The 14,148-nt window shown below is 30.6% G+C and overlaps 1 protein-coding gene across 4 annotated transcripts in view; it reads right to left on the reverse strand.

Annotated features, from left to right (window-relative positions):
* Positions 1-3,082: 3,082 nt before the first annotated feature.
* The window catches only part of LOC122523543 (hemicentin-2-like), a 73,991-nt gene continuing 62,925 nt past the window's right edge, over positions 3,083-14,148 (reverse strand). For all 4 annotated transcript variants that reach the window (XM_043645363.1, XM_043645365.1, XM_043645362.1 and 1 more), the window contains 3 exons: positions 6,069-6,224; positions 4,911-5,244; positions 3,083-3,521 (listed from right to left, as the gene is read on the reverse strand). In XM_043645363.1, coding sequence (XP_043501298.1) covers positions 3,382-3,521; positions 4,911-5,244; positions 6,069-6,224 — 630 coding nt within the window. In that variant the 3' untranslated portion in view covers positions 3,083-3,381. The remainder of the gene's footprint in view (positions 3,522-4,910; positions 5,245-6,068; positions 6,225-14,148) is intronic.

The raw sequence follows: 14,148 nt of genomic DNA on the forward strand, positions 1-14,148 counted from the left end.
TTATTACACTAATTGCCTACTCTCGCTTACATGTATATATATATATATATTTTGTTCTTTTTATTTCGTCCGACCCGTTTCTTTTGTCAACATTTTCATAAATCGACGGACAACTACGGCCAAACCCTCCGGGAATTCTCATAATTTAATGTCGATCGACGACCCGTTTTGCTATCTACCCGTTACGATCTAATTGAATTTTTATTACATTAATTGCTCGAGGGAAAACCTTAAACCATTACCGCCTTAATCTCGTTTCTTTATACTACTTGTTTATATTTATCTTTACCTCTTTAGAATATTAACGTTTGCGTTTATTTTTGTATTAATTTCAAAGAAGCATTCGAGAGATGTTTCCACTTGTGATTCCTATTAAAAAAAGAAAAAAAGAAAAAAAAAAGAGAAAACCCATCGTATTCACGCTCGAGCCTCCATTTCAAAGCGAAATAAACAATTCTCTTTACTTACCGATTTTCTCATTCCTCTCTCTTTGCATTTTTCCATTTCATTTTTCTCTGTAAAATATTTTGTTTTGTTTGATTTTTACTTTGTTTTTTTTTTTTTATCTTCTATTTATACAGTCGCGTATATTTATTTATAAGGTAATATCAATTAATTGAAACTTAAACGAAACGAAAGGATTGACGATTAATGTTTTATTTATATTAGTTTTGTGTAGGTTCAATTATTTCGGCCCTGGTATTTACATTAATTTTCACATACGAAGATAAATATCGGTCGACACACGTGACGCACGATCGTCGTTATGACGTTACGAGAGGCCTTCTAATTTTTTTCTCTTTCTCTTAGCATGATTAATTTTTTTAAATAAATAAAAAAAGAAAAAGAAAAAAAACAGCAATAATCAATTCATTCGGTCAATGATTTCATATACATCGTATGCGCACACGTCAGAAAATAATCAATGTTACATGTAATGTAAAATTTAATAGAAAATATTTAACCCTTTGAGTGCTATGGACGCATATATGCGTCCAATGAAAGCAATTCGCGTTGACTAAGGACGCATATATGCGCTTGTTTTTCCTTTTTTTCATTTATTTAATCAAAATAGTTAAACATTAACAGAAAAATCATTCCGTTCGCAGTCGATTACAATCGTTAGCCGCGCTCTGCGTTCAAAGGGTTAAAGAAAAAAAAGGAAAAAAAGAGAGAATAAAATTAAAGAAAGAGACGATAAGAGATCATGTGCGTTTGTTTTGTTTGACTTTATTTTTTTCTTTCTCGTGCGTCGCGTGAAAAATATGATTATCTCGACGTCGAATACGATCGATGATCGAACGATCGTAATTAGAAGGACAATTGAAGGAAGAACAATTACTACGATGACGATGATGATAATGATAATGATGATGACGATGACGTTGTTGATGATGGTGATGATGATGATGATGATGATGATGATTACGACGACGAGATAATGAAAAGATTGAATTTAAACGGCATGAAAAATGACAACGGCGCTCGTTCAGCTCGCACACGTACACATTTTTTGTTACGTACATACATACATAGTATATCCTATGTAATACGTGTCCTCTGTGAGTATGTGTGTTTATGTGTGTACGTACATGACGACGAAATGTATTCTGTATGTATATACTTATAATATGACCCCTATGTAATTTTTTTTTCTCCCCCTTTTTCTTCTCCTTCATCCATTTCCTTCGCCATTTTTATTTTTGTATTTTTTTTCTTTTTTTTTTTTCTTTTCTTTTCTTTCTTTTTCTTTTATTTTACATACAATGTACGCAAATGTTTACAATTAATAAATGTGTGTAATTATGTATGTATCGATTTTACACGACAATGTTATGTTTAATTGTGTATGTGTATGTATATTGTTTCTTGATAACGAATACTTACATAACTATTGAATGCACGTACGAAGAAAACGATTTGCCGATATCACACACAAGAAAGGATACTAACGAACTGCGCAAGCGTGTCTGTTCAAACACGAGCATATGTGTTGTTAAGTGTACATACATATATTTTTGTATATGTATACGATAGCTCGTTTCGAACTAGTAACGTCTTCCAATTTTTCTTGAAAAAATCGTCCTTCTTTTACTATTCTCTTATATATATATATATTTTTTTTTTTTGATGAATTTATTTTTTTTATCTCGAATTTTGTTCGAAAAAGAGAAAGACTATTGTTTTGCCCGCACGATCCATTCTCTGTACATTGTGGTCTAGTAGTAGTAATAGAATAGTAGTAGTAATAATAGTAGTAGTATAGCAGTAGTTAGTAGTAGTTAGTAGTAGTAGTAGGTAGTATGTAGTATGTGGAAAACGTATTACATTCCACTCTGTTATGTATGGTTAGTACCCTTTTTTATGTTTCTCGTATTAGAAGTTATGTTAAGAGTAAAACGTATCCTACCGTACGATCCCTAAGTCAATTCCAAAAAACGAAGGATGATATTTCGTCCGACTATGAGCGCGTACAAGAATACAATGAATATATTTGTTTGTTAGTATGTGTGTGTATGTATGTATTTATATATGTATGTATGTATGTATATATGTATGTATGTATGCATGGCGTATTTTTTTTTTAAAGGAAAACGTTTGGAAAATAATTTGAAAATTTGTATCGAGGAAAGGAAAAACAAGTAGACAAAATAGGAACATGAGAAAGAGAGATATATATACAGAATATCGCAAAAAAAATGTTATCACATTTTGATTATTTATAAGGTGTTTATTAAATATCGCAAAATTTACTTAAAATGTTTCAAGTTTTCAAAGTGTGGTAACAAGTCTAATGTTTGTTCTTCTTCAATTTGACTTTATCATTCTTACCGAATAGTAATCGTTTTTTAAATTTTTAATTTGATAATATTTAATTCATGAAATTACTCGGAAAATAAAGAAAAAACAGGACACACCATTATGGAATAAGAATATAATTTTTCCTTCGATAAAACATAAGCAAAAAATTAATAAACAATTTTTCTCTCTCTCTTTCTCTCGCTCTTTTTTTCCTTTTCTTTTTTTTTATTGCCCAAAATTTTTCATTCGAAAGAAAATCAATATCTGATATTTCTTTTTCTTTTGATTAAAGACGTTCTTGACAATGGGAAGATTTACGTGAGTGCGTGTGCGTGTATGTTTGTTTGCTGTTTGTGTGTGTGTGTGTGTGCGTGTGTGTTTGTTTAGAGAAGAACAGGTTTAATCGTATCGACGCAACGCGCTCTAAAAATCCGATGTGAGAATATGATGATGAGTTTTCGTGTCGGATTTTATTAACGGGGATGGGTCGTGCGGATTTGATAGACAAATATGGCCGTCACCGCGAAACGAGTTGTTGGTGCCGGTGTTCCTGGCCGGCAAAACTTCGTAGTCGATGATTCACGTCGGGTAGAGGTTCGTGAAATTCGGTATCCTCCAGCTGACGGCTGCAAGTAGGGATACCAGAAAGTTGCTCGCCAAAATTGCTGGACTGAGGTTCCTCCTGTCGCCACCGTGCATTGCTGCTGGCTTTTCCTCTTCTATTTAACGAGATTAGAAAGTTATCGGTTAAATTTTTACGAACCTTTAATACTTTTATCGTTGATTTTTCTTTTTTCTTTGTATCACTACGATGGTAAATTTTAAAACACGGTTTTTCAATTTTTTTCTTTTTGTTCTTTTTATGCTAATTTTTATCATTTTATTTTTGTTAGAAATTTGTTAAAGTATATCGAGAAGTTTTTTGAATGGTGTGTTTGATAATTAAAATTTTCTAAGTTGCAGATTAATTAATTCTTATCAAGGTTATTTCTTATTTGTTTTTAAATATATAATACAATTGAGTAAAATATAATTATCTTGCTATAATATTGAGTATATATATATACGATTCTAGGATAACTGGTGTATACTATTTTATTTTATTTTATAAATATTTTTTTTTTCCTGTTATAATAAATCTAATAATAGTTGATTAGAATATACCCTACAATATTGATTTTTGTACTATAATGGTAGACAACAGTACAGTATAATCTAATTGTCTTTAAAAAAAATATTAAAATACTTTTATGTTAGAAAACGCTTAATTTGATGTAACTTTTTGTAGATAAGAATACCTTTAAGAGGGATGCTTTAATGAAAGGCACGTTTTAAAATTTCTCATGGTACTTCCAACAATTTCTCATTCAGGAAAGATCGTTCGACAGAACCAAAAAGAAATCGTCAAATTAACGAAAAGGATAAGGAAGTAGGTACTTTCTTCCATTTCGTCTTAGAAAGTACATTTTAAACGAACTCGAGCAATGCCAAAGTCGTAAGATACTCAATGAGACTAAAACCAAAAGAATTACTCGAAAGTTTGCTCACGTAAAAGAAACTCATTTCTTTTTCTTATCTCTTTTTTCCATCTGTTTTATCTTTTCTGCTCGATCTAGCGTGTTCGTTATTCGAAAAGAACATAGACATTAAAATTAATTGAAATCTAAACTATAATAGAACAAATTTCTTTCAATTAAATAACTTCATTTACAATATCTATTATTATAAAATAGATTGTATCTAGTCGTAATGCTTTGGAACTTTAAAAAATGATTAATTTTTGTCAAAATAATTGTTAAAATAACGTTGGAAGAAAATATTTTCTATAAAATTGAGAAACTGATAAGAAAACTAAATCGATGTATATTACGTGTATTAAAATTTTGTATTTAATATACTTCAAAAGATTGTATAAATATATATTATTTTTATTATTTAAAATTTTAACACACATATAGTACGTTCCTATTAAAATATATATAATAATTATAAATATAAATAAATAAACAAATAAAAAAAGTGTTATGCACGGAAAAGCTTATATCGATTATTTATCGATATTAATAATGATTATTTTTTAATAAAAATAAAATAAAATAGATTTTTACCTTCGATGACATGAACCATGACGTATGCCGGTCTTGCGTTACTCGCCTTGCACGTGTAGTTACCTCCGTGCGTCGGCTTCGTTTTGTTTACCATCAAAATGGAGCCACTCTTCGTGAGCTCAACATTAACACCAGGCTCGGCGTCGTAGTTTATCATGCGCCCTTGACGATACCAGAACACGTACTGGGGCAACTCCGTAGCTGCTATAAGTTGGCACTCCAGGCGCAAACTGGAGCCCTGTTTCACGTGTAAATCTGGTGCACCCGGTATTATCGAATACGCCTCCGTGATTTTCAAGCGTATGAAACTACGTTGTATGGGATGTGACGTTACCTGAAAACGCCAAAACATAATTTCATTTTCATCCTGTCAAGCAAATTTTCTTTAACAATTTCCAACCTTCAACCTTTTCGCACATACAACCGATGTTACAACAACGTCTTAATCTTAGCTTCTTTTTTACTTCACGTTCAAATAACTATGTATCATTTTAGGATAATAGATACAATAGAAGAAGAAGATACAATAGATCATTTTCTTTTTATTTTGATCTTTTTCAATCAGTTAAGCAGTACCAAAACGTATAGAAATGGTATTAACCGTTCTATTCAATACTTAACTATTGGATCAACAATATGAAGCAAACGTTAATGTCCATTGTCTTCGTACATCCATTATTAAACCTTTAGAAACTAATTTGACATTTACCTGACATTTTCGGCCAACGGAATATCAAAATGTTAAATCATATTACTTTCTATAGAAATGAAAATTTATATATAACTTTAATTTTTTAATATAAAATTATAAGACATCTCGCATTAATCGAAGGGATCATTTCAACACTAAACCTATCGACACTTCATATATACCTATTCCTTAAAAAAAAAAGAACATATATCTTAATGTAGAATGAGATCTTAGTTAACTCAACATTTTCTTTTTTATTTAAAAGTGAATAATGTAGATTTAATGCGTTTATACTCTATGTTTGTTTAATTACAGAATTTTCACAAATTGCAGGAAGCGGTGATTTGATGTGTGGTAGGTTAGTGTTAAAATGTTATATAATTTCATAGAAAATAAATAGTATTGAAGTTAAATTTCGATTAAAAATTAATATAATAATATAAAATAAAATAACGTAAACTATGTACCTGACATTCGTAAATCCCTTCGTCTTCAGGAGTGACCATTTGTATTTGAAGTGCCCAATCAGTATTCGTATGACGTACGGCAAAACGAGTATCGACCGAATGCCTGTTAGTTCCAACAGTCAATAATTGTCTGTCCCTTCGCCTCAACCACGTGATCTAAAAAATAAACGTGCAAGTTATAACTTTGTCAAACAAGCACACACGCACACACATACATACGCTTCTCTTTTGTTTAGAGATCATATTTTCTCGAATTTATAGAAGAAAGAAGACGTATGAATAAAGATAGTTTACAAGATATAGCATGAAATATATTTGATCTTTGTACGTTTTCTTATTCCTACCATATAGGCCAGTCAACACGGGCCTAACTTCCAGATTCTCTGGCAAACGCGTGCATCTTTGTCCTAAGGGTAAGTTGACGACGCTGAATCGAATGGTGCTAATTTTATTAAATTTGATCCCGAGGTTTTGAGAAAAAGGGTAAAAAAGGGTAAAAAATGGCCTTATCTTAGAATCTAGGCATTTAATCGAAAAAGTTTCAAACAAAAGTTGTAGAGAATTGAAAAATACTAAAAAAATGTTCTATGAGTTATCTTCGTATTTTCAAAAATAAGCGCATAAAATTGGATTGAAGATGGGAAAAAATTTAAGAGTGGGAGAAAGCAAGCTTATCCCTCCGTCGCGTTTTACACGCGAGCGAGCTAGTATGCGTGCGAGCGTCCGTGTGCACTAATACACAAACGAAGGATCTTCGGCAATCTTCGGGACTCTCGGTCTTGAATGAAAGTGCGAGTGAGAGAACAAACCAATACTTCTCTCTTTTTATTTATCATGCGATAACGAGTATTATTGTCCTTGGCCATCGATTGTTGTGCGTTCTGATATTTCTCTTTTTATATTTTTTCTTTCGGTAGCAAGAATTTTACGTCTTGGCCATCGAGCGTCGAGCGTTTTGTATACGAGTGCGAGTGAGAAAGAAAACCGATGTTTCTCTCTTTCTATTTTTTCATTCGGTAGACAGAATTTACGTCTTGGCCATCGTGTGTCGAGCGTTTTGTATATCTATATATATCGGCGTATAAGCGCGGCATTTTTAAATCGAATCTTGATGCTTATGGCACGCCGTTTCTTTATTTATTGTCAAAAATAATGAACCTTGAGTAAAAAAAAATAATTCATTTTAACAGAAACTATTATTATTTAGTTGAGAGTAAAAATAATAAATTAATTTTGTGTCTCGCCATAAAATTAATTAGAATAATTAATTGATATAAATTCTTTGCCTCACAAAAATTTATTTCTATATCAAATTGAATACGTATTCTCTTTAAGACGAAATTTAAAATTTAAATATTTTTCCTATTAAATTATGTATTTTATAAAATTTTAAATTACTGACTTTTGTCTCGTAAAAATTTATTAGTTTATCATATTTTCTATCCTTAGGTTATATAAATTGTTATAATTTCCTAATTTCTAATTATATATAGAAAAAAATTAAAATTATTACAACAAAAATTAAAAGCAATAAATTTTTTTACATCTTGCACAAATAAAGGAAGATTTATTACTTAAATTACAAATTCATCCTGTAAATACCATCCTAAAAAATGTCTCGTTTCGGCACATTAAAAATTAATTTTTGTTATTATTGGATATTATTTAATTTATAATTAGTAACTTTATTACTCGCGTAATAATGTTGATTTCTTAATAAATTTTATATCGTTAGTGCAAAATTGAAAAAATCTGAGGTTGGACTCACTGACCGTCTCCTTGTTAAGGATAGAAAAACTTATAAAAAAATAATTCCCCCACGAAGAATCGAACGTTAAATACCAGCAGCGCGAGAAGCGAAGACGTTACTACTTACGCTAACGCACCACTTGGTAATTGTTCAATTTTTTTCGTACAATTCTTAAGACTTCGAAGATGAATCAGAATGCATTACTGTTTTCTTATAACATAATAAAAATGAATTAAATTATGTATAGACAAAAAATAAATTCCACGTTTTTAGAATATCCTTTCATATATATCTTGAATTAATTTTATGTGTGGTTATAAAATTCTTCTTTTTCAAATATGTATTTAATATGATAAACTAATAAATTTTTACGAGACAAAAAGTCAGTAATTTAAAATTTTATAAAATACATAATTTAATAGGAAAAATATTTAAATTTTAAATTTCGTCTTAAAGAGAATACGTATTCAATTTGATATAGAAATAAATTTTTGTGAGGCAGAATTTAATATCAATTAATTATTCTAATTAATTTTATGGCGAGACACAAAATTAATTTATTATTTTTACTCTCAACTAAATAATAATAGTTTCTGTTAAAATGAAATTATTTTTTTTTACTCAAGGTTCATTATTTTTGACAATAAATAAAGAAACGGCGTGCCATAAGCATCAAGATTCGATTTAAAAAGCCGCGCTTATACGCCGATATATATAGATATACAAAACGCTCGACACACGATGGCCAAGACGTAAAATTCTGTCTACCGAATGAAAAAATAGAAAGAGAGAAACATCGGTTTTCTTTCTCACTCGCACTCGTATACAAAACGCTCGACGCTCGATGGCCAAGACGTAAAATTCTTGCTACCGAAAGAAAAAATATAAAAGAGAAATATCAGAACGCAACAATCGATGGCCAAGGACAATAACTCGTTATCGCATGATAAATAAAAAGAGAGAAGTATTGGTTTGTTCTCTCACTCGCACTTTCATTCAAGACCGAGAGTCCCGAAGATTGCCGAAGATCCTTCGTTTGTGTATTAGTGCACACGGACGCTCGCACGCATACTAGCTCGCTCGCGTGTAAAACGCGACGGAGGGATAAGCTTGCTTTCTCCCACTCTTAAAATTTTGTTCCCATCTTCAATCCAATTTTATGCGCTTATTTTTGAAAATACGAAGATAACTCATAGAACATTTTTTTAGTATTTTTCAATTCTCTACAACTTTTGTTTGAAACTTTTTTCGATTAAATGCCTAGATTCTAAGATAAGGCCATTTTTTACCCTTTTTTACCCTTTTTCTCAAAACCTCGGGATCAAATTTAAATAAAATTAGCACCATTCGATTCAGCGTCGTCAACTTACCCTTAGGACAAAGATGCACGCGTTTGCCAGAGAATCTGGAAGTTAGGCCCGCGTTGACTGGCCTAATAGTTCAATATGTTAACAATGATCTATCCCCATCTTTTCTTTATCTAGGTTTCATCTATTTGTGTACACAGTTGTACCCATAAGTATATTTCACAAATATCTTTTCTTTTTCTTTTTTTCTTTTTTCTTCAAATATCGGAAATGATCTAACGTTTTGGAAAAAAGAACAAATGTAAAGGAGATATGAAGAAATATTGTGAATGATTAAATCAAAACGCTTTTATACTTATACGTTTCTTCCTTTGTCTCTCTTATTTTTTTCAAAGAGAGCTTACTTGAATCAAACAAAATTTCCCTTTTTTTTTACCCATTGTGATTAATTTTATTGGTGTGGTGATACTATTTCTCAACTAGAAAATACAAAACGAATTTAATTCGCATTGATCTACAACGAATGGAAAATTTTTATAAGATTTTTTTTTCAACAATCCTTGAATAAAGTGGGGAATTAGGACATTAATTAACTAATTTTAAGATAGGTTACGTTAAAATTAGGACACGAGCTTTGCGCTTCACGCTCAAATAACTTTGGAGACATCTAACGAGGAGCTATATACTATATTCTCGTTACAAATATCTCGTTATCGTCTGGTATACAAAGTGATTCGCTAACTCTGTTAGAAATTAGAAGGAAAAAGAACGGGGGTACCAGTTTAACTGTATCAAAGAAGACTAAAGATTAATATTGATAAACAAATGAAAGTAATTTTATGTTTTAATAATTTGTTCCTTTAATGGAAACATTTTACACGAAATCTCTTAAAATCAATATCACGATTCTGATATATGTGTTATTAAAAGAAATACTTTACTCTTTTTTTAAAATAGAACATACAATATAATCTAATAACTGTTTTGATCAGTGACCAGAACGTAATTAGGACATTTCTAAGCAATAAATTCCCTAGGAAAGCAATTCCCGAACGATATGACATTTCAGAGAGTAGGACCATTGCTACCGTGTAATCCGAGGATGTTTCCTGTAATCCCAAATTCGGTAGTATCTCCGTTCCAGGCTAAGAGCACCTTATCCTACCTAAGGATTGTCGTAACGGGAAGTTCAATATGGTGGAAGCCTATACGAGTATGACCTAGAACGTGTGTGTAGGTTTTGACTGTATAAGTGTATTTGCCACCAGCGAGTTCTACAACTGAGAGAAGTTATCAGCTACTCGAGTTTACCTCAATCAGCACGAAGTTACGTGAGCCTCATCGTGTCTTCTAGAAGAGGACATAGTGAATATCAGTGAGAAAGAGATAGAGATAGTCCCTTAAGCGATAAGAAGAAAACGAGAGAGAGAGAGAGAGAGAGGGAAGGCGAGTAAAATGAATAAGAATCAACATTTGCTCTTCGGTTTCACATAAATTCCAATGGTAATCGTAAAACAACATAAAATAATAATTAATTAGTAAGGTGGATTTTATTATTTAACATCACGGAGATAGGTTTTTTTTAATGTTATTGTTATTTTAAAAATCTGAAACAATTTATTAATACTCTTTAAGGTTTCTAAAATATAACATTATCTAATAATTTATATCGCACGTTACTTATAATATACATATTAAATAAGAAGGTTATTCGACGTGGGCGATTTCCGGTGGATTAATCAAAAATTTTTATAGATTACAATGCTATAATACAGAATATAGAATTATAAATATTTGGATAAAGTAATATATCAATGTTAGATTATAGAGAAAAAAGAAATCAGGGATAGATAGAAATTGATCAACACTTAAATTTTATCCAATAAGTTATCAGAAAGTTTACCAACACTTGCCACTTAGTTTCATATCAATTCAAACAATCATCGTATAAAAATATAAAAAAATAATTAAGAAAAAATTGACTATATAAAATTACAATATACCTATAAATACTCTTATAAAGCAAACTATCGATATTAGATTATCGAGAAAAAGAAAATTATTAGTAGGTAAAAATTTATCGATACACATTTATCAATCCCCTTAAGTTTAATTCAATAAGTTATGAGAAAATTATCGATCAATTATCGACAGTCTAATGTTTCTTGGAAAGCTCGTTAAATTGACATAGATGCAATACGATAAATCGCAAAGCTCAGCATGAGAGTATGCATGTATAAATTTATATACATACATATGTATATTCTTAGATAGGTAGAGTACCCATGATTCATGGGTGAACGTTGATCAAGTGGAAGTGTACAAGTACTTACGTTACTCGCTATATATACTACAGACGAGTAGCTTAATTAAAGATCACCTTGGTATAGTTAACTACATCCTTCCAACTACATTTCCTTGGATCTTCAGTTCCCCCTTCAGTTCCCCTCCATTACCCCCTCCTTTTCTCTTTCTTAAATAGAAATTACCAAAAGACGATGAACAGTACCGAAAACTTGGCCTAGCAAAATTTTAAACATGTTTCGCATAATCAATCATATCAGAATTATTATATAAAATAAGAGTAAAAATAATTCCTTATCCTTATTTCTTTATCTGATTCTATTTTTTCGAATTCTAGAATGTTGAACAGGATTGGATTATGGTTTGTTTATTTCTAAGATAAACTATGACACTTGAAAAGTGGATAAGGAAGAAAGGGAAACCCATAATAAACCTTTCCTATATATTTTCAATCTGTAGAAAGGAGGTTAGTATAAAAATCGTTTAGTGTATTGAAGGTTACCCCTGGAGAAATTAATAAATACATCAGGGATTTTTGAAAAATTATAATTTATATAAAAAAGAGATAATATATATACATTATATATTAAAATATAAAAAATCTATATTATCTTCGATATAAATGTAATATAATCTTATTATAACAAATACATATATGGACCGTTTATTTTGAAAGTGGTGTAAGTCCATTTGCAGCCTGTAAATATACATTATTTTAGTTAAATTAGCTTAAAAGTAATGTATATAATCAAATTACATATCGATAAAATAATAGAATCATTGTCGAACTTGATATTATTGAATCTTTTTAAATTAACTAATATGCAAACCTTTAATTTTCTCGAAACAACAAAAAATGGACTTACACCATTTTCAAAATAAACAGTCCGTATAATATATATATATTTTTACACGAGAGTAACAAAAAATATAAAATATCTATCACCACATTGTAACTTTTTTTCTATCTATTTTTTTTTCCTTTAATAGTGATAATCATCTAAAAATGATCTTGAACGTTTTGTATGAAAACGTAAGATTTAAAATGTTCGAGAGATTTATACGAAACGATGAAGCGAAACGATGCAATATAAATCTTACAACCTCACTCAACACAACAGCCAACCGTTATCACGTAACGAGAATCTTTAAAAGATAGTTGGCTCGATCATTCGCAAAATAGTATACTGAAGCTCACATTCGGTTATCAGAAATATGCTTTGAAAAGTGTTACCATATAACGAGGAAAGTTCTATTCAAAGAACTACTAGTATTCTCTCTCGCTCTCTCGCGCTCTCTCTCTCGCTCTCTCTCGCTCGCTCTCTCTCTCGCGCTCTCTCTCTCTCGCTCTCTCTCGCTCTCTCTCTTTCTCCTTTATCATCTTCTCAACGAATCGAAGTTGAAGTTTAAGCGGCTCGCTTTTACGCGTATCTGCACATACCTTTATATTCACACATACACACACACACACACACACACCACACACACGTATATATATATTGCATGTACATTAAATGTGTATGCATATAACATCCGTTATAAGTTAGCTCAGAGAGAACGAACGATCTTCATCAAAGGATCGAAGGAAACTCAAAGCATTACGTTACTTGCTGTAAGACTATACTTGTCTTTCACTCTCTCTTCTCTCACTCTCTCCTCTCTCTCTTTTCTTTCTCTTTCATCAGTATGAATTGTAACTTATCTCTTCGTACTTAAAATGCTATCTTTGCAACTGATAAAACCGAGAAGAACTTTCTACGTGTATACTTGCTTGATTACAATCAAACTCTTTTAAAGATGTGTATGCATGTATTTTCTCTTCTTTGTAATAAAAGTTTTATTACGAATAACAACGAACGCTAAAATAAAACAGAATATCTTTAATATCGATCATAATTTAATCACCAATTGTACCGATCTATTTCAGGTGTAAGAAAAATATAATACCATTTGTGCAAATAAGAATTATAGATTCACCGAATAACGGTACGGACTCGTTAGAAATTCTTTTGGAAAGTTTTTATAAAAGGGTCATTCGATTTGTAGGTAGTAGGTTTAGTGTTGGGAAAAAAAAATAAGAAAATGAAATTATTTTGTTATTTTTTTTTATATTTATATGAGTTAACTCATGGTTTTTTCATTGCCCAATCATTTGCTTCAATTTATTACGTTTCTCAACGATTCTATCAAAGTTTCGTTTAGAATTATTCAAAATAATTCTTTTCCCTTCGATGAATTTTTATTATCAAACATATTTGCAAATTGCATGAAAGGGTTGCTCACGTTATTAAAAAAAAAAAAAGAAGAGAGGAGGAAAAAAAGAAATAAATAATAAAATAAAGGAAAAAATATAGGACGAAAAAGGGAATAGGGAAAATATTGAACGATAGAGTAGTAGTATAACGTGGAATCGTTAGAGATGCGTAGTATCATAGTGAAAATGCAAAATATTGCCAACTCATTGATTTTCAATGTAGCAAAGAGACTAGGAAAGTTGTTCTTTGATATGCGTCAAATATAAATACGGATAAGCGAATGGTACGTACGATCAAAGAAATAAAAAGAAAAAGAAAAAGAAAAAAAAAAATAGGGAAGAAAGCAATGAATAAAAAGAGAAAAGATAAAAGGCAAAAAGAAAAAAAGAAAAACAAAAAAATAGGAATAGAAAAACCAATTGCACGAGCGGGTGAGAAAGTAGAAAATGGGAAGGTGGGAAGGG

The sequence above is a fragment of the Polistes fuscatus genome, unplaced genomic scaffold, assembly GCF_010416935.1.
Source record: "Polistes fuscatus isolate 324 unplaced genomic scaffold, CU_Pfus_HIC Scaffold6, whole genome shotgun sequence".
NCBI lineage: Eukaryota > Metazoa > Arthropoda > Insecta > Hymenoptera > Vespidae > Polistes > Polistes fuscatus.